This window comes from Schistocerca piceifrons, chromosome 7 (genome assembly GCF_021461385.2).
Source record: "Schistocerca piceifrons isolate TAMUIC-IGC-003096 chromosome 7, iqSchPice1.1, whole genome shotgun sequence".
Lineage (NCBI taxonomy): Eukaryota > Metazoa > Arthropoda > Insecta > Orthoptera > Acrididae > Schistocerca > Schistocerca piceifrons.
In genome coordinates, this window is record NC_060144.1 from 33,091,583 (window position 1) to 33,113,396 (window position 21,814).

General features: G+C 44.8%; 1 protein-coding gene across 1 annotated transcript in view; it reads left to right on the forward strand.

The window, feature by feature from the left end:
* LOC124805405 (zinc finger protein 74-like) overlaps nucleotides 1-21,814 on the forward strand; it is a 517,252-nt gene that overhangs the window by 408,394 nt on the left and 87,044 nt on the right. The window contains exon 4 of the mRNA XM_047265966.1: nucleotides 5,233-5,403. Within this exon, the coding sequence (XP_047121922.1) occupies nucleotides 5,233-5,403 (171 nt within the window). The remainder of the gene's footprint in view (nucleotides 1-5,232; nucleotides 5,404-21,814) is intronic.

Here is a 21,814-nt window from a genome sequence, read left to right on the forward strand (position 1 = left end):
TTACTCTAAGTGCTGTTTGTAAACTGGGTAAGCGTTGTTCTCCACAATACCGTCAGTGGTACAGTCTGTCCATCGCTATTTGGTACTCAGCAACATAAATCTTGGAATTTAACATTAAATTATACCAATACGTTATCATTCACCGCCATTTTTGCCGAATATGCTGTGATGCCATTGATTTATACACAGCACCCGTGTTCTACCACATGAAACCACACTATAAATCTACATTAACAGAACCCACCTGCTGCGGAGTTCTATAAGGTTTCTTCCAGGTGGAGCATAATGTTCGGTTTGAGGCGACACCTAGGGTTGTTAATCTATACGATAAGACAGGGTTAACTGTTTAACCTCAGTGACCTCCAATTGTAGAGTAAAACTTTTAAACATATATTACTGCTCAAATGATAAGCCCACAAGTGGGCAACGTTATTGTGACCACCTTATAGACTTTATAAAGTGACCAGACCAATGACTGAACATGGTATTATCTGTTTGAAGACCACTGGCGAATGGACTGTGAGTTTGTTCCCTGTGCAAGACTCTTAGAATATGTACATAATGACTTTCTTTCCAGAAGATCCAGATTCAAGTCCTAGACTTGACCTAAACTTTAATTAATTGCTTTAGCTTCTACCCTTGACAAGGATAAAATTGGGACTCATTGTCGTTCCAGGAAAATGTAAAGTCATCAGATGAATAGATCACCTACGCTTTAAGTACAGGCAGAATCCCCCAATTTAAATACAAATTTGGGATGATATTCTAATACAAGAGAGCCTCGATAATGCTGACTATTTACGATGGGGAAAATCAAAGAAGGTGTGGATTGAAGTTTGTGTTAGGGAAGGCATTGGACTAGCGAAACCCATGCAGCCGAGTTAGTTACTCTGCCAGGCCTATTAAGCAGGAGAGCCAAGTTCAAGTCCAAGTTGTGATACAAATTTCTGTGCTTATGTAAGATAGAGTTGAGACTCAATATCTCCAGGAAAATATAATTCCGTAAAAGTGAAATCAAAAGTAAACAATGCACACCTCATAAATCAGATTCACAAGAACAAATAAAATTTACTGACAACCCGTTTCTAGGAAAAATTTCATGCCAAGTAACTAACATTTTTCGTGATACTGGTATCCAGATATCCGTAAGTACTAACAAAAGGCTACGGTAGCACACAATTTGCTGCAACAAGAAAAATAGACATTGTCACAGTAAATCAGACATTTTTTGCGACAACTGCCTACGATTCTACATAGGCCAGACAGGAGGAAGTTTCAATGTAACATACCAGGAGCACATCGATGGCTTTCACCTAAGTAATTTTGATGGAATAAGTTTTGCAACACATCTGAAAGAACATGACTACTCAGCCACAGCCATTTAAGTCAACCTGCAAATACCACATACTGTCAGCAAATGAAAGAAAACGAGTGTTCTTGAAGAGCTTGAAATTTACGTCCATAGCTCCAGATCACCACATGTAACTCTGTGAACAAGCAGCATGGCATACAAGTCACTTCTATACACCTCTAATGAAGTATTTTAAAAATAAAAAGCTGTAACTCATAGTACGTACACAAGCAGCAATTTTTTGAAAAAGAAAAAGAAGAAAAATGAAGTTTCTGTTTAACGTTATAGAATATGCCACCAACCATTCTACATATTATAAATGAAAGTGTCAGTCCACAATCATGTAACAATTTCATTTTCATAATTTGTGATACGCTATGTGATCAGAAGTATCCGAACAGCAGCATCTGATTTCAAAGTTCCTCTGGTGAAACAATCGAGAGAACCGCTCACAAATCGTCGACAGTGTTACGTAACATACAGTAACTTAGCACCGAAGACTGATATACTATGGTAGTTTGGAAAGTAATTTCCATCTGATTATGTAAAGGTGCCTAATAAACGTGACAGCTTTTTGTTATTATTCCGTATACTTTACTGCAAAACTGAGGCACTTGCCGTAACGTGGACAGGCTTTTGTGACACTTCGTGCTATAACTCTGTCACCAGTAACCTTAACCAAGATACGAACCATGATCACAGCGCCTTGACGGTCCTTGTTGTTTGCTGAACACTTTCATGATAGCCGTCTACCCACGTAAGAGGGTGGTGGCAGTCACGGGAAGGTAAACCAGGGATATACAATTCAGAGTTCTCTACTACTAGTGTAGTGTGTGATCGAGAGTTGTACAAAATTTTTTGTGATATGTAAAGGAAAAGGTCTAATAATGCAGTGACTCTGTAACGTCAACTTTCTCCTAGCATTCTAATCTTTTGCAAAATCTGATCCGCACCTATAAATAATTATTATTTTCTTACCTTAGAGCGCACAACACACCGCAGCTCATGCTTATTCAGAAAACATGTCTTCATAAATTCCACAGTTAATATCAGTAGAGTAATTTCTTTGTCGTTAACACATATGCCTGTACGCGTTTCAAAATCGAAGGACTTAGAATCTTCTGACATTCTTGTCGCACTAGACAAAAAGTGCAGCGGTCCTACCTGTTAGAACATCGTGTGTGTTACCACAACATCTGCGTACTGGAGCACAGTAAATGTGGACACGTACTTCCTTTTCCGTGCTGTGTCTAAAACTTATTTGATGAGGTGCTACAGTGTCCGTTTGTTAAACGTAACTGCGAAGTTACGACATTGGTAGAATTAACAGAATATTTTCTTCACCTTATAAAGAAGTGAAAGAACAAAATTGTATAGTCCTTTGTCTCGAAAGTCTCCGTTTGATATTCTAGTTATGATGAATCTTTAGTATCTTCTAAAATTAAGGTTATTACGTATAAAATACAGCTAAAATGCAGTATTAAGTAAAACGAAAACAAAAAATAGTAGAAAGTGAGAGAAATGTTCTCTGAGTACATCAAAAGAATTTTTTCATTAAATGTGGAAAAAGTAACGCTTCGTGTTTTAACTTTCATTTGGTTCATGGTCAAGTATCATTTTCTATCTTAGAGCTACTTCCAGAAATCTGGCACAGTTTTCCTGTTAGTCTTCGATATTACACTGAGTTGTGAGGAAATACTTCGATAGCAAAGCCAACCTAAATATTGTCATTACATTCATAGAAGCAAAGCTGATATGAATTAGGACATTCTTTTGTAAACAACAGAGGCACGATACGCCTTCTATCTTTTGTCACTTTTCCTTCGGCCTTCTCTCTTGCAGCAGCTTATCATGTGATAACTCCTAAGGAGTTGTGTACTTATAATGGTAATCTTTCATTTAAAATGTTTCATTCAAAGAGCGCAGTTGTTCCCCTTGTCACTAATAAAAATTTCGGTATTTCAATGTAATTGGGGTTGGAAGGAGATCAGTTTGGTGACGTGTCGATTTGCGCGGCAACCGCGTGCCACTATGGCCAGATATGCACACCACAGAACAGTCGAACCTTTGTAATGTAAATGTACTACACGAGGTTCGATTTACATTTATTCAACGGAACGCAGAATTATTTGTTACATTGTATCTAATAGAAATATGGTACGCCGTTACCAAACTTAAATGTTCGCTGACAACGATTCGGAGTTTGACAAACAGCTAAGCAGATAGTAAAATTAATAATAGCAGACCATCAGCAGTAGATGTCGTAGTATATCGTCATTTACTTGGCTCGGTTATGATTTTTTTATTCAGTTCCTGCTGTCGTCAGTACGACTCATCCGGACTCCCAAACGATTAACTTTCGGAAGAATGCTATATCGTGAAATTTATCAGTTCTTAAAGAAAGATAAAAGTAATTTTAACTTCCATCTACTCCCTCCTCCGTTTCATCGTATGAGCTACAGAACACCCCCAGAATTCCTTACCTTTGGCTCCTTATGACATTACGTAAATTAGATTTAGCCAGCTGACAGACTTTCTTTGGTGTTTTGATACGAAATGGTTTTCGGGTGTGCGAAGTCTGAAGATATAGTGGGACCCGGGAATCTTCTGTGATGTTCCTGTTCTCGTTTTCCAACAGATTACTGTGAAGTGTTTTCACCGTCATGGGCTCCTGGGAATTTGGGCTGGATGTAATAGAACTCGATGAAAAAATATTTTTGAATCAGTTCACTTGGAATATGTTGCACATTAATGGGAGACGGCATATTGTTCGGCGCTATTTCGTTTAACAAGTGAGCTCCTATACTGTTGGGTGACCTCCTCCTCATTTGTACATGTTACAAACATATAATGCTCGTGACGTATTTTGGGCAACAATTAGTTTAATCCTCCACCTGTCATGGAGTCTGCTAGCGTATAAAATTTAACTTTAAAATTATGCGGTGTTTTCCGTTTAAAGCTTCTACGATTTGTAGAGGGGAGTGAGTACATAATAGACAGAAGAGCCATATGCCTAATATCGTGTAGGTCCCCCGAGAGCAAGAAGAGAAGGGCGTCGGCCCCGGCATTGTACGTGGTGAGATGTGATGCCTGAAATTGGATACTCTCGGCACACTCCTGACACTGTGGATCTCAGAATGTTGTATTTCCTAAGGATTATCGAAATGGAGTGTCCCATGCGTCTAGCTCCAATTACATTCTGTATTCAAAGTCCTTTAATAACAGTGGTGTGGCCATAATCACATCGTAAATATTTTCAAATTACAGCTCCGTGAATACATTATCCTTTTATATTTTGTGTACGCGAAACTACTGCCATCTTGTTACGTGAATATTGAGATCCAACTTCAGTGTATATTAGCCAGATGTTGATGATGGTTGGTTGGTTGATTCGGGAAGGGGAGCCGGCCGAGGTGGGCGAGTGTTTCTAGGCGCTACAGTCTGGAGCCGCGCAACCGCTACGGTCACAGGTTCGAATCCTGCCGCGGGCATGGCTGTGTACGATATCCTTAGGTTAGTTAGGTTTAAGTAGTTATAAGTTCTAGGGGACTGATGACCTCAGAAGTTAAGTCCCATAGTGCTCAGAGCCATTTTGAACCGGGGAAGGGGACGAAACAGCGAGGTCATCCGTCCCATCGGATAAGGAAGGATGGAAAAGAGAGGCAGCTGTTCCCTTTCAAAGGAACCATCCCAGAATTTGTTGGAAGCGATTTAGGGAAATCATTGAAAACCTTAATCAGGATGGCCGGACGCGGGTTTGGACCGTCGATGCTGATGATTAGAGTTGTCTCTGTGTGTGTGTGTGTGTGTGTGTGTGTTACTGTGATTGTGTGGTATCTTACTCCTTGTGATATAATGGGGTATGCATGTGTGTGCTGCAGATGGGTGGTAACCGGCTGCTGGTGCGGTGGGAGCGGCACGAATCGGGCGTGCTGGCGCACCTGCGGCGTCTGCTGGCGGCCGAGGCGTTCGTCGACGTCACCCTCTGCTGCCAGGGCCACCGCCTACGCGCTCACCGCGTGCTACTCTCCGCCTGCAGCCCCTACCTGCAGGTCAGTGCTCTCCTTGTCTCTGTACACACTACTCTTGTGGACTTCCTCTGTAAGGACACTTGACTATATGATTTTATCTAGCTCACTACACAATAAATCAAACTACAGCTAGCTTCTCATTTACTCATTCGAACGTATACGTAATTCTTAACTATATGACGTACGTATGTTACTGTCATCCATCAGTTCTCTCTGACAACATGTCTGAAAAGATTCATTGCTGGTCAACACGAGGACGACTCTGTGCACGCACTGATGCGGCCGCACACTTTGGACATCGTAGCGCCTACTGCATCGGCATCCCACTTTACATCCAACCATCACGGGATGCCTGCTTCACAGTATGTTTATTCAACAGGAAAACTACGTCGTCTGTATTGTCAAAACAAACACTTACCGGCGGCCACAACACAACACACGACCAGGTCTCCACCAACGGCCTCCAGGGACTTCTACCCGCTCGCGGAGCCTGCAGAACAGCTTCACCAGAGGTCGTAGCTAACCTAGGAACTGCTTCGCTACGCCAGGCACGTGATCGCAAATAGTTCCGGCAGATACATCCGCCAACGGGCTTTAGAAGGCGACGCACTGGCGGCAAAAGGCAGTTCGATGCACCGCTCGGAAGAATACAGAGCCTCCGCCCTGACAGCCACGGCCAGACGCCTCTTCCGGCTGGCCGAACTCTTGGTATAGTCGACGAACCTCTTGACGTTGTAGAATTGTTTGTGTTCGCTCGCCGTGAAGACTAGGGGCTTTATTGTTATTATTATTATTATTCGTTATTTTGCATTTGTATCGATCAGCAGTTGGGGCCGAGTCGGTTGTTCTTTTGGATATTGTATTATTGTTTCGTTATTGTTCGTCCAACAAATTGTTTTCGGACTTGGGTTTTCCGCATTTCTATTCTGCTAGTGCAGATACTTCACATACTATAGCAAGAAGAACGCATGATTAGATTTGCAGGTACAGCGCAAGCATAAACACTGCCATTCCTTTCACAGATGCGGCAATCGAGACTGATCTACTGCGGAGTCGTGCCCTGCTAAAGGCTTTATGAGATGCTGTGTAGAGGGTTGGAGAGCAGCACACTGTTCTAACAGTCGTTACCGATTTAGCAGGCCTGGGGCCTCTTCTCAGTTGGCATTATAAGGTCGATGCACTCCGATCCAGTCCACCTCCTATTCCTTGCACTATTGCGAATCGAACCTGCCAGGTATTCAGCTGTGATGACCATTCAGCTACAGAGGCCAAGCAAATTTACAGGTGATTTTCGGGGTATAAAGAGCGTGAAATTTGGTTCACAGAAACCCCACATGTAATGGCATGAATAACTGTAACCCAGTTGGGTATGAGAGGAACTGAGCTCAGATTTCAGAAACGCTGAAATTATTATATGCTGTGTCAACTCTATGGCAGAGTTAATCATTGGAATTGCTTGGCAAGTGATGGCAGCTCAGTCTCCATGGAAAGAGTTGAACAGGTTTTTTTGAATGGCCGAGAGGCTGGACAGTGAGCTGCCGAAGGCAGTAGTCAAACACATTCCGTATCGAGACAGGCCAGGACAGGATGGACAAAAAGCTGTCTTGAAACATAACATCATGGAAACGTCAAAGATAGGACAAGACAGCTGGTCTTAAAACGTTACAAATACATTGGCATATACGCATGCTGTCAAGCAACATTGCTCGCCAAGACTTGGATGACGCACAGAGAGAACTGCTGCATTGTTGTACAAAAGGCAGATGAAAAAAGTGTGGGATGAGATGAACATAAATGACACTTTTAATCAAAGACAGTAATTAGTGCCGGGTGGTGTGCCGGAGTGGTTCTAGGCGCTTTAGTCTGGAACCGCGCGACCGCTACGATCGCAGGTTCGAATCCTGCCTCGGACATGGATGTGTCTGATGTTCTTAGGTTAGTCAGGTTTAAGCAGTTCTAAGTCATAGGGGACTGATGACCTCAGATGTTAAGTCCCATGGTGATCAGAGCCATTTGAACCATCTGAGTAATTACACTTAAGTCAACAGCGACTCTTGGTGGTCACCTGGTTGTCACAATATATGAGACCGGTTCACAACAGGGTGTGTGATCGCCACAGATAACAATGCCTGCTCCGCAACGTGTTCCCATGCTGGCCACGAGCTGGTGAGGTCTTCTTGAGGCAGGGCATTATGTTTCTCCACGAGAGGGGTGGTCGTCAGTGCATGTGGGCGTGCCGCATTATATCTCCAGAGCGCGTCCTACACGTGTTCGATGAAATTTTAAACGGGGGAATGGGCAATCCTTTCCCTTCCCCAAATATACTCTCTTCCAAGAGCTCCTCCATCGGCGCTGTTCTGTTCGGTTGGACACTGTCAACCGTAAGAAGGAAATCAGGGTCCAATGAACCCCTAAAAACACCCACTTGGTGAAGTAATACTTGGTGTCACAACGATGTTCGCGTATTAATGTATGGTACTCAAGGATTTGGAGGCCAGTGCTCCCATTCAACATTACGCTTCATGACGCCATAACTCCTGGACCGCCAGAAACATCTTGTTCGATAATGCTGGACGTACGCTCACATGGCAAGAGGTGGTAACAAGCGATGTATACAGGAACATTTTCGAACGTCTTGTTGGTCCAGGTGTTATTGCATATGGAGCCATGATGTGGCATGGGCTTACTGAACTCCAAATCTTTGAAAATGGAACGCTGCCCCATCAACGTTATTATGATATTGTGCTGTTTCCCTATGGGAATCTTTTCAGGGGTGCATTCGGTCCCAACTTCATTTTTGTGGACGACACTGCGTGACCGTATCGAGCAGTGCTGTTGGGGGAGCACGTTTGTGGGTTCTCTGGGAAGACATCTTAGAACACGTCTACATACACTGACGACTGACGACCGTCCAGCAGCTGTAAACCGCTCTGGTGGAGCAATGGATAGTCCTGCCGCAAAAATTTCTTACCAGCCTCTTGGCAGCACGAGAGCACGATGCACAGCATGAATAGCAGCGCGTGGTGTAATGTCCAGGGACCACGTCGCGTGGCGGTGGCTTCAGTGTAATTATTGTCTTTATATAATAGTGTCATTTATGTTAATCTCGCCGTGTATCTCTTCCAGTTGCCATCTTTAGTTTATTGTAGGAGCTACTTCTATGTATAGTCTCAGCTTCCTCGAGCTGTGTTTCTCGTCAGTGACACTTCATGCCAAAGTTTCTTTCGTCCTACTGTTTGCACGTAAGTGTATAACAGCAGCTAAGCAACCCATCGTCAATGTGGAGTAGAAGTGATGTGTATTGTAACGCACACTGGACTCGCATTCGCGAGGATGACTGTTCAAATCCGCGACCAGCATTCTACATTCAGGTTCTCCGTGATGTCCCAAAATCACTCCAGGCAAAGGCCTTCGAAAGGGTGTGGCTCGTTTCCCTCCCCATCTTTGAAATATTTCGAGCCTGTGCTCCAGTCGACGGGGTGCTAAACCTACATCTTTCCTCTTTATTTTTTGGTGTTGATTACACTAGGCACCCGTTACCACAACGCGAAGTGCTAAACCAGTACAGTAGTGACAAAGGCAATCTGGCAACGTAAATTCTCCTCGTACTCTCCACACGCGGGTACGTCGATCGCGATGCCGCACGAAGAAACATACTTGTCTGAAAAGACGACGTGGTGCCATCTCTGTGTAAATGGCTACCGCTGATCGCACCAATGTCGGCGTGCCTCTCCCTGCTGATGCGTCCAAGGGGAATGACGGGGTGACGGACGAAAATATTGCTCAAATTCAGGAGCTTTTTCCTCCGTACTGAAATGTAGTAGGCAAATTGGGGTTTGCTGCCACAAATAGGGCATGTATTGAAGTTTTTATTGGTATTTTTAATTGAAATATATTAATATCTTACTGTGTAATTGGGATTTTCCCGAGGCAGCTTAGCAAGGAAGTAGATCGACGTTTGTCGCTGTAACGCCGGTTGTGGTTAACTGAAACATGAAGTTTATGTCAGCCTGATCCTTGCAGATGTAATTTTAGTTCATTGCAGGGATTTGTAAAAAATATAAAAAATAACGGAGGAAATTCTCGATAGTCAAAGAAATAGCCATTTTTGAACCCCTTTTTTTGGCTAAAAAAATACTAAATATCACCATATAAATCGCCTATGATAAACAGAAGAGGATTCACTTTGCTTCAACAGACGAAAAATCATTAAAATCGGGCAAACATTGTAGGGTGGGTGGAGACAATCAAGCCTGAAAACATGGTTTTGAGAAAAACACGTTTAATGTTTGGCAAATACTTTTCATACAAAAAAGGGACAAAGCTTGAATCTTACGGAATATCATCGGAGCCTGGTCCATAATAACTTTCGTCCTGCATAGTGGATGTCCGCTTTCAGCTACGTCGACCTCTTTAGCCCTCATTTTTCCTCCTCAAAGCCCTTTTCGAGGATCGCGGCTGGCGTCTCTGTCTTCAGATAATCGGCGTAGTTCATCGCCGATTTTGATTTGTAGGGCATTTGCCACGTGCATTATTGCAGTATCGCCTACTTTGAATAGACTTATGGTCAAATCTGAAGCAATGTTAACAATTTCGCTTCTGCCGGATATTATTTTTGGAGCCTGACTCCAAATGAGGCTATTGAACCTTTCGTTCGCATTGTGAGTAAAACCGGCCAAACAACGCTCCTGCAAATCAGGTTTAGTCAGACCTGAACAAATATGGATGATGGCACGGATAACGATTTATGACAACCGGTTTTCTAACCACGAAGCGTGCCGCGCACACTCGGTTTGAAACGCTCACGCAATCGTGATATCTTGGAGTTCGCGCATAATACTTTGGGGAACAATTCTTCAATGTATATACATTCGAATACCATAATAAAAAAAATCGTGTTCCTTCGACCATCACCCTGTCGTTCTATCTATTTAAAAAACAAAAAAACAAAAAAAACAAAAAAAAAGTTGAAAGTGCTCGGCGTGCAGACAGCACCGAATGATTTTGAATTCCCACGCAACTCTCAATGTGAAATGCGATTTCTGAATGATAAAACCGTTGTGCAGAACTTTCGCAGAACAAGAACCGATTAATGCTTTAAACAATTCACTTAACACAGCACCACGTTTCGACGGAGAACGTTGTCATCTGAGACAGTACTACGAAGGATGTACAATTAAATACAGATGAGTGATCCAGTGCCACAAGAATGGACGACGAAACTTTCAGTTTCGATTCTTAATCCAAACAAACATCCGTTTAGCCAGTCTTTCAGCACTATCTTGATGTGGAAGGGAAAGGTTAAAAAGAGATTGCAATGGTTGATGGAGGGGAATAATTTTCTACCTAAGCTCCAGTTTTGATTTCGGAAGTAATACTGTCTCCTCGGTGTATTTATAGGAATAGAAGCAGATGATTCATAACAACGATTACACACGTTTGCTTAAATCATGAAAAGTTCTTGACTCACCTGTTCTGAATACGACTAAACGAACACCAACTACAATTTCTACCACGAAGAAAAGAAGTGAACCATTTACTATTTTCTTATACTAGACACAAGATGCAGTAAAATATATTTTATGCAAGCATCGATTATGGCAAAATTTCATCTTCTGTCATCGAATAAAGTGTTTCTATCAATACAAAAGTGTAACTATAGTCAAATGTATTCAGAAATTTAAATGCACTAGCGGAAAAAAGTCGCAACAACTAAAAATAATTTATGTACAGCAAAGAAATTTCGTGAATACCTTTCTATAGGTAACATATCTTAGTGATTAACTTTGCAAGGTCACACGTTCATGTAAGCATGAGACAAACCATTCCTGTCTATTGAGGTTGAATTTGAGTATGATAGTGAAGTTGCCTGGTACGCATAATTGGTCTAGGTGAAACCGAGTTAATGGTTGGATGTTTTTACCGACCGATTCCGCTGTGACAGTTCTAGAGCCATTCTGAAAAAGTATACGGTCAGTTGTGCATAAATACCCTTGATTGTGCAAAACCAGTTGGTAGCGATTTTGACCTACTGAATGCAGACTGGGATGTTCATGGATTCATTGCAGGCGGTACAGACAGACAGTCTTGTGAAGTACTTTTGAACCCGTTTTTGGAAAACTATTTTGAGCAGCTGGCTCGGCAACCCATACGCAATGGAAATACCTTGGACCTTGTAGCAACAAATAGGTCAGACCTTATCCATGGCGTCAGTATAGAGATGGAGATCAGTGATCATGATATCATCATAACGGCTATCGTTATGGAAGTTAATCAATCAGTCAAGAGGGCTAGGAGATGGTTTTGCTAGAAAGAGCAGATTAACAGTTGTTAGCATCTCGCATACACAGTCAACTGCACACATTTAGTTTCAGAATAACGGATCTAGAGGAATTACGGACAAAGTTTAAACAGACTGTAAATTGTTCTCGGGAAAAGTATGTGCTTAATAGGTGGATTAAGGACTGAAAAGACTCATCATTGTTTAATAATGAAATACGGAGAACGCTGGGGAAGCAAAAGCTGTAGCACTCTCGGCTCAAAAGAGTACCTGTAAACGACGACAGAAAAATATTAGTAGATTCGTGTGTTTGTGAAAAAAGCTGTGCGCGATGCATACCACATCTACCTCCGTCATTCCTTGGCTAATGATCTGTGGGAAAACCCGAAAAAATTCTGGTCTCTTGTATAACTGCTAAACGGGTCTAAGGCTACCATCCAGTCACTCATTAATCAGTCTGTTTTTGTAGTAAAAGATAGCAAAAGGAAGGGCGAAGTTTTGAATTCCACGTTTAAGAAACCGTTCACGCAGGGGAATCGTACAAACGTACCGCCGTTTGACCATTGCACAGAGTCCCGTATGGATGACATAGTAATAAGTAACCCTGGCCTAGGGAAACAACTGAAAGAGTTGAAAATAGATAACTCTCCAGATCCGGATGGAATCCCAATTCGAATTTACAAAGAGTAGTATACGTCATTGGTTACTTATTTAGATCGCGTTTATCACGAATCTCTCCACCATCGCAAAGAGCCAAGCGACTGGAAAAAGGGTAAAACAACAGACCCGCTAAATTACAAACCGATGTCTTTAACGTCGGTTTGCTGCAGAATTCTAGAGCATATTCTGAGTTCTAATACTGTAAATTTCCTAGAGACCGAAAAGCACATGTCCACGTATCAGCACGGCTTTAGACAGTATCGATCATGCGAACTCCAGCTTGCTTGCTCCTCACATGGTATACTGCAAACTATGGATGAAAGTTAGATTCCATATTTCTATATTTCCGAAAAGCATTCGATACGGAACCCCCCTGCAGATTGTTAACGAAGGTACGGTCGTGCGGAATCGGCTCCCAGATAAGTGAGTGGCTCGAAGACTTCTTAAGCGATACAACCTGGTGTATTGTCCTCGACAGGAAATGTTCGTCGGAGGCAGGGGAGCCCCATGGCCTTTGCTATTTTCTATATACACTCCTGGAAATTGAAATAAGAACACCGTGAATTCATTGTCCCAGGAAGGGGAAACTTTATTGACACATTCCTGGGGTCAGATACATCACATGATCACACTGACAGAACCACAGGCACATAGACACAGGCAACAGAGCATGCACAATGTCGGCACTAGTACAGTGTATATCCACCTTTCGCAGCAATGCAGGCTGCTATTCTCCCATGGAGACGATCGTAGAGATGCTGGATGTAGTCCTGTGGAACGGCTTGCCATGCCATTTCCACCTGGCGCCTCAGTTGGACCAGCGTTCGTGCTGGACGTGCAGACCGCGTGAGACGACGCTTCATCCAGTCCCAAACATGCTCAATGGGGGACAGATCCGGAGATCTTGCTGGCCAGGGTAGTTGACTTACACCTTCTAGAGCACGTTGGGTGGCACGGGATACATGCTGACGTGCATTGTCCTGTTGGAACAGCAAGTTCCCTTGCCGGTCTAGGAATGGTAGAACGATGGGTTCGATGACGGTTTGGATGTACCGTGCACTATTCAGTGTCCCCTCGACGATCACCAGTGGTGTACGGCCAGTGTAGGAGATCGCTCCCCACACCATGATGCCGGGTGTTGGCCCTGTGTGCCTCGGTCGTATGCAGTACTGATTGTGGCGCTCACCTGCACGGCGCCAAACACGCATACGACCATCATTGGCACCAAGGCAGAAGCGACTCTCATCGCTGAAGACGACACGTCTCCATTCGTCCCTCCATTCACGCCTGTCGCGACACCACTGGAGGCGGGCTGCACGATGTTGGGGCGTGAGCGGAAGACGGCCTAACGGTGTGCGGGACCGTAGCCCAGCTTCATGGAGACGGTTGCGAATGGTCCTCGCCGATACCCCAGGAGCAACAGTGTCCCTAATTTGCTGGGAAGTGGCGGTGCGGTCCCCTACGGCACTGCGTAGGATCCTACGGTCTTGGCGTGCATCCGTGCGTCGCTGCGGTCCGGTCCCAGGTCGACGGGCACGTGCACCTTCCGCCGACCACTGGCGACAACATCGATGTACTGTGGAGACCTCATGCCCCACGTGTTGAGCAATTCGGCGGTACGTCCACCCGGCCTCCCGCATGCCCACTATACGCCCTAGCTCAAAGTCCGTCAGCTGCTCATACGGTTCACGTCCACGCTGTCGCGGCATGCTACCAGTCTTAAAGACTGCGATAGAGCTCCGTATGCCACGGCAAACTGGCTGACACTGACGGCGGCGGTGCACAAATGCTGCGCAGCTAGCGCCATTCGACGGCCAACACCGCGGTTCCTGGTGTGTCCGCTGTGCCGTGCGTGTGATCATTGCTTGTACAGCCCTCTCGCAGTGTCCGGAGCAAGTATGGTGGGTCTGACACACAGGTGTCAATGTGTTCTTTTTTCCATTTCCAGGAGTGTATATAAATGATCTGACGGACAGTGTGGGGAGCAATCTGCAGTTGTTCGCTGATGATGCTGTGGGGTACAAGATGATCTAGAAAAAATCTCTTGTCAGTGTGATGAATGGAAGCTGGCTCTAAATGAAGATAATTATAAGTTAATGCGGATGAGTAGGAAAAATAAACCCCTAATGTTCGAATACAGCATAAGTAGTTTCCTGCTTCATACAATCTCGTCGTTTAAATATCGGGGCGTATCGATGCGAAGCGATATGAAGTGGAACGGCCACCTGAGGATAGTGGTAGGGAAAGAGAACGGTCGACTTCTCTTTATCGGGAGAATTTTAGTAAAGTGTGATTCAGCTGTAAATGAGACCACATATAGGACACTAGGTCGACCTGTTCGAGAGTACTACTCGGGAGTTTGGGATCCGCCCCAGGTCAGATTGAAAGAAAACATCGTTGCAGTTCAGAGACGAGCTGCTAGCTTCATCCTAATATAAGTGTTACGGCTATGTTTCGTGAACTCAAGTGGCAATCCCTGGAAGGGAGAAGGTACTGATTTTGAACAACACAACTGGGAAGGTTTAGAGAACCGGCCTTTGAAGCTGAATACAGAACAATCCTACTGCAGCCAGCGAAAATTATCATATGGACCACGAAAATAAGAAAGGAGAAATTATGGTTCATGTGGAGGCATACAGACATTCGTTTATCCCTATCTCCGACTGGAACAGGAAAGGAAACGACTGGTAATGATACAGCGCACCCTCCGCCATGCACCATGCGGTGGCTTGCAGAGCATACACAATGACTATTCAGACACTCCATATTAGGGGAATTGTGCTGCCACCTACTGCCAGGCACTCCTTATCAGCGATCTCACTAATCGTTAGAGATCGTGAGAGAGCAGAATGGGGCGCTCCGCACAACTTACGGACTTCCACCGTGGTCAGGTGATTGGGTGTCACTTGTGTCATCGTTCTGTAAGCGAGATTTCCACATTCCTAAACATCCCTAGGCCCACTGTTTCCGATGTGACAGTGAAGTGAACGCGCGAAGGGACACTTACAGCACAAAAGCGTACAGGCCGACCTCGTCTGTTGCCTGATAGAGACCGCCGGCGCCGGCCTCTGTGGCAGAGCGGTTCTAGGCGCTTCAGTCCGGACCCTGCTGCTGCTATGGTCCCAGGTTCGAATCCTGCCTCGGGCATGGATGTGTGTGATGTCCTTAGGTTAGTTAGGTTTAAGTAGTTTTAAGTTCTAGGGGACTGATGACCTCAGATGTTAAGTCCCATAGTGCTTAGAGCCATTTGAGACCGCCGGCAGTTGAAGGAGGTCGTAATGTCTAATAGGCAGACATCTATGCAGACCACCCCATTCCAAACTGCATCAGCATCCACTGCAAGTACTATGGCAGTTAGGCAGGAGGTGAAAAAACTTGGATTTCATGGTCGAGCGGCTGCTCATAAGCCACCCATCACCTCGGTAACTGCCAAACGACGCTTCGCTTGGTGTAAGGAGCTAAACATTGGACACCTGAACAGTGGAAAAACGTTGTATGGAGTGACTAATCAGGGTACAAAATGTGGCGATCCGATGGCAGGGTGTGGATATGGCGAATGCCCCGTGAACATCTGCCAGCGTGTGAAGTGCAAACAGCAAAATTCGGAGCCTCTTGTTGTTTTGCGTGCGACTGTCACAGCACAGGCCTACATTGATGTTTTAAGCACCTTCTTGCTTCCCACTGTTAAAGAGCAATTCGGGGATGGTGACTGCATTCTTCAACACGATCGAGCACCTGTTCATAATTCACGGCCTGTAGCGGAGTGTTTCCACGACAGTAACGTCACTGTAATGGACTGGCCTGCATAGAGTCCTGACCTGAATCCTATAGAACACCTTTGGGATGTTTTGGAACGCCGACTTCGTGCCAGGCTTCACCGACCGATATCTACACCTCTCCTCAGTGCAGCACTCCGTGAAGAATGGGCTGCCATTCCCCAAGAAACCTTTCAGCGCCTGATTGAACGTATGCCTGCGAGAGTGGAAGCTGTCATCAAGGCTAAGGGTGGGTCAACACCATATTGAATTCCAGCGTTACCGATGGATGGTTCCACGAACTTGTAAGTCATTTTAAGCCAGGTGTCCGGATAATTTTGATCACAGAGTGTATATGTTGATGTGGAAATGTGACATGCTGACACATTAACAACCGGTGTAATAGCCGGAATGTTGAATACAAGCATGCAATTGTGCAAGCACTGTGTTGCGTCGGATGTCAGTTTGTGGCCTGGAGTTCCATGCCTGTTGCACTTGGTTGGTCAATAGAGGGGTGGTAAACGCTGGCTGTGGATAACACTGGAGTTGCCATCCAGTGACGTCCTATATGTGCTCGATTCGCGACTTCTCTGATGATCGAGCACGAGCTGGACATGGTATCATGTCGACACTCTGTGGAGCACTTTGGGTAACAACAGTGGTATGTGGACGAGCGCTGTTCTGTTGGATAACATCCCCTGGAATGCTGTTCATGAATGGCAACACCATCGGTCAAATCACCAGATTGCGTACAAGTTTACAGTCACGGTTGGTGGGTTGACCACAAGTGTGCTCCTGCTGTCACAAGGAAACGCAGTTCAGACCATAACTCCAGGTGTAGGTTCAGTGTGTCTAGTTACGAGAAAGGTTGGTTGTAGGCCCTGAACTGGCCTCCTCCTAACCAACACATCTTAGAACCCTCTTACAACAGAAAACACAACAGACTTCTAGCTTGCCATACTGGATCAGCAAATGGTGATAGTTTGGGGTCAGTGGAATACACGCTGCAGAGCATCTGGCTCGGGGCCGTTCTTGAAGTAACCGGTTTGCAACAATTCCTTGTCTCACTATGGCGACAACTGCTGGTCAAACTGCAGCTGTAGATGCAGTACGATGTGCCAGAGTCGTAGGCCGGACACGACAGTCTTCACTCTCAGTAGCACCACGTCTCCGTCTGGAGCAGGGTCTAGCGAGCGAGTGAGCGAGCGTACATTCTCGTGACCACCTCTGACAGCAGTCATGTTCAGTGGGTACATTGCTGCCAATTACATCTGCAATATCGGAGAAAGGACATGCAGCTTCTTGTAGCCTTATTACACAGCCTCGTTAAAAGTCAGTGAGGTGTTTAGAGCGGCGCATTTGTCGCCTTTCGTGACTAACATTAACTCACCAGTCCAGTCTCAAAGGTAACTCACGCTCACGACCATTACAGCGTTAAAGCAAACCTGATTTGCGTACCTGTGCTACTTAACACCACTCTAGCGCGACTGGCCAGAGATCTGAATACACATCATCTAACAGATGCACAAATACGTTTAGCAACATTAATTTATGTGCTGCGATATTTTTTCTCCGTCTGTGTGTGTGTGTGTGTGTGTGTGTGTGTGTGTGTGTGTGTGTGTGTGTAATATGGCTGTCTGGGTACATCGTGTACATGATTTGTGGACATTCTGCACGGTGCTGTGTTTTTCACTATGTTGGTGTAATTGCTTGTAAGTAGTTTCTCGTGGTGACACCCACCATTCATTTATTCGTAGTCTACTTCTTTTAAGTAGCAATTAACAAAGGGCACAACAGGATAACTATTAAGAATTATGCTACGTAAACGTAATGGATGACATATGGCGATGGCAAAACGCGAGTAATGGAGGCAAAATGAAAATAATGTGGACTGCATAATACCTCCATACTTTGTGCAACTGCACTGAAATTCTAATCATTTACATGTCCGAACGTTTCATTTCAGTTTAATGTCTGTTGCATGTCACCTTCATGATAATGCAATTCTGGAAGCCAGCAGAATAATTACGAAAGACCTCATAATCCGCAAGGCGGCTTGCGAAATGAAAACCAGACAGGTAGGAATAAAAGTAAGTAAATAGTTTGTTATTTCAAAAGTAATCACTATAACTGTTACTATATTTATACGACTGTGAGACAAGACGGTCAGTGCCTTCATGGAAAAGTGATTGCGATTTTCTACACAATCATGATTGTACTCACGAGCGTACCTCTTCGCTCGAAGCAAAAATAAAGTCTCTTACTTCAGTGCTCCAAAAATATGTAAATCAAATGAGGAACCATCAGTACTGCGCAGAGGATGCGTAACAGCTTTCCTTTGAAACTTGTACAGCGTAGTCGAAACAACCTTGGCAACATGTGTCTGATCATTCCCCAGCAAGAATGTTGCCGTCACCACACTAGCAGGTCGGTGAGCAGGCCTGATTCACATCACGAGTAACCTACCATCACAGAGAATCGGATGGTTCGCTGTATCAGCATCGGTATGCCGGGAGACCTCGTAGTCGCTGTCATTGTGGTCTTCTGGGATGGAATGGGTAGGATGTGCAAAACCAGCGCGTTATGTCAACGCCTGACCCACTGGACATTCCACCGCCGAGTTGGTACAGGGACTCGACGTATGACGTGGCTCTGTGCCAACAGTGTACCGTAAGATACCTCGTGTCGTGGTAAACACCTGCCTCCAGCGTCAACTGCCGTGTGCAAGGAGAAAGGAGATCACTTGTCAGTTGGGTAATGGCGAGCAACAAGCAGTGAGTAGATAAATCATCGTCTTGCTATGGGGTACAGAAGTAACCACTGCCTCACACATGTGTTCCAAAATTAGTGTGACCTAGGGATACACGATATTTATGTAGCTATCCAATTAACACTCTTACTAAGGCGCACGATGAAGCGTATAACACATTCCCTGCTGGATCTTATTCAAGTTGTAATAGGGCATATTCATTGGCAGAAGGCTGCATTTTCACCATTAACTTTTTCAGGGAGAGAAAAGCAAAATCTTTCATTTCATCGCGTTCATCAACAGTGAGAAAACTATTTAATATTTTTAACAGTGCTTAGCGTCTTCCTGTACAAAAGCTAAGTCATCAGAGCACAGTTCGAAATAGGACTCATCACTAAAGACTGTTCTACTTATATCAATCAGGTTGCAAGCGGAAGACGTGAATGAGGACGCCCCAGACAGTGGTTTGTTACAAACGTGCCTGTTGCTCGCCATACGGCTCAACAATTAGGAGTGATGGTGTGTAGGAGCCATCCTGTGTTTACATTTCAGCAAGATAGTGCCCGACTGCAAACGGAGAGTTTTTACTGCTAAACGTTGTGCTTGCCAAACATTACCGTAGACCAGACCTCTCCCCAAATGAGAACTCTCGGAGCATAGTGGCGGGGTCATCCAACCACCTCGACCTTTGAATTACAGGCCATTATCCAAATTTTCACCATCTGGATGACGGCGATGGCGCATAGTTCAATGGCCGAAACCGCTCAGAAGTTAACATCGTCTGCCATCAACACTGCTTTTAAATAATTTTATCACAATACGATCGCTGTTCTCCGACAACGTTACATATATAAACAATGACTTGTCCACAGTCTTCTCAACTGAATCATGCTTACAGTATTGTCTAAAGAAACATTTTAAGGACTAAGCAGTTCAGTTGTACTCTACTTCCTCACATTGCACACAACCACGCTCCTGTGTGCCATCAACACTTTCATGCAGCATGTTGTGCAGCATGTTGTTGCCGGCAGTTAGATACAATGCACCACTTTTATGTCAAATGGTGTATTAAATCAACCATAAAACCACCAGCTTGCAATTGTCATCTGCAAAACAACTTAGGTACTATGTCACTTCATATGCCGAACGGGTTTTCTCTGTTTCGTCTCGAATGGCTTGTAAAAGACACAAACCTCTCAACCAACCCACTGAGCTGCACACTGTGCAGACCGCAGTGACCCACAAATGACAGCAACTCAGCACTCTGCTTCACGAGATCCTCGCTGAAGGTTCTGCCAACACTCTCTTTCTGGCTGCACCCTTTGGCCCTCCGCAGGTTGACACATTGGCCAGCAGACCAAACCAGCCCCTGGCGACATGTCACGGGCTGATCCATCGTGTCCACTGTGGTGACAGCACTCGTCTCTGAAAAGTGGGCTGGTTCCCTTTGCTGCAGCTGCCTGACCTCGATGCCTACTGTTCTTGCCACCTGCTTGACCACAGCAGGGCTTGCAGCAAACAGGTGTCCATGACGTCCACCTGCTGATGTCTTCAGCGTGACACGCTGTTCGGAATGACTCTCTAAAACCACGAAAATTATCCATAGAGTTGAACACAGGACAGCCTGCTCCCTTCTTGCCGATTTTGACACTCATGCCTGCTTCCCCACCAACAAACAAGGGTGACACGCACAAGGTCCACAATAAAACAACAAGAACGTACTAAGACGATCTTAATCACGCTTGGCTACAGTGTACTATACCACCATATAACTTTACACAGTCAGTCACGTTTAAAACACATCACGTCCGCAGTTAGTCAACTTTGAAACAGAATCCAACAAATCACTGCTGGGTCAATGCATGCCAAGGTGACACAAAAAGTACCTTACGAGATCTTAGCTCCTGGTGCTAACCATCAGGGAGGAACTCCCGACCAGAGACCTGGGGAACCTTGCACACTAGCACCTAATACTGCACCACTATATGTGAAAGGAACCCTGTTGAAATTGTAACCAAGTCAGGTCGCACAAGCCGTCGTATATGGAAGGCGTATTAACTCCCTCCAAATAAGAGCCACTATGCTAGTCCACTACACAAAGGACAAAGCTGATCATTCCGACTACAATACAACATAATAGCAAAACACTTACTCCATAGACCAAGCCAGCACACTACGCACCTGACCAGGAATATGACTCATCTTCCAGAAAAGAGAAATTGTAAAACAACTTTGCCTGAAGGATGACCAGTCGAAAAAGACTACAAATCATTTCCAAGCACTCTTCCACCATCAACTGCACTGGCTCAAACAGGACCTACTGAAGTTGAATGGGTATCTCCGACACCATGCTGACAGGGGCCAACCCATGGACAGTCACCAGCCACGACCGCTACTTCCTGTGCAGCCGGCACCGCCTTCCATCCTCCTAGCACAAGCACGCATCTCTGAAGGCATTGAAAAGAGAAGATACACACAGTGCATACATACAGACATTGTAAGCAAAATGATCTATTGATGCCTCACTGGGCTAAAAGGACTACGTCTCTCTGTACAGGAATCACGAAATGTGCGAGTGTAAGGATTGCGGATTCCGTGACATATGGAAGTTAGGACTGCTCATGGAGACGAGTTCGATTAGCCAAAGACGTTAAGGCTAATGGCCATGATAAGTGGAAACTCGGATTCAAGTTAGTGTTTCTCAAAAAGCAAATCAGTTTCGTAATATTCGCTAAAAGGATTATACCCTCTTAATCAGTATAATTGCAACATTGTTCTTGACATGAATACGGCGATGAAGAACTTGTTCTTTCACTTACTTAAGTATTACTCTTCAGGTCTGTGGGGAACGAACACAAGTGGGCGAACATATTAGAAAAACGAATCAGTCTCGAGTACGGAAGTTTGAATTTCGGAGCTCATGCAGTACCTTGTTCATTCGAATGGCCGCCGCAGGGCTTTCGTAAAACAGTCTGAAGAGGATCAGTG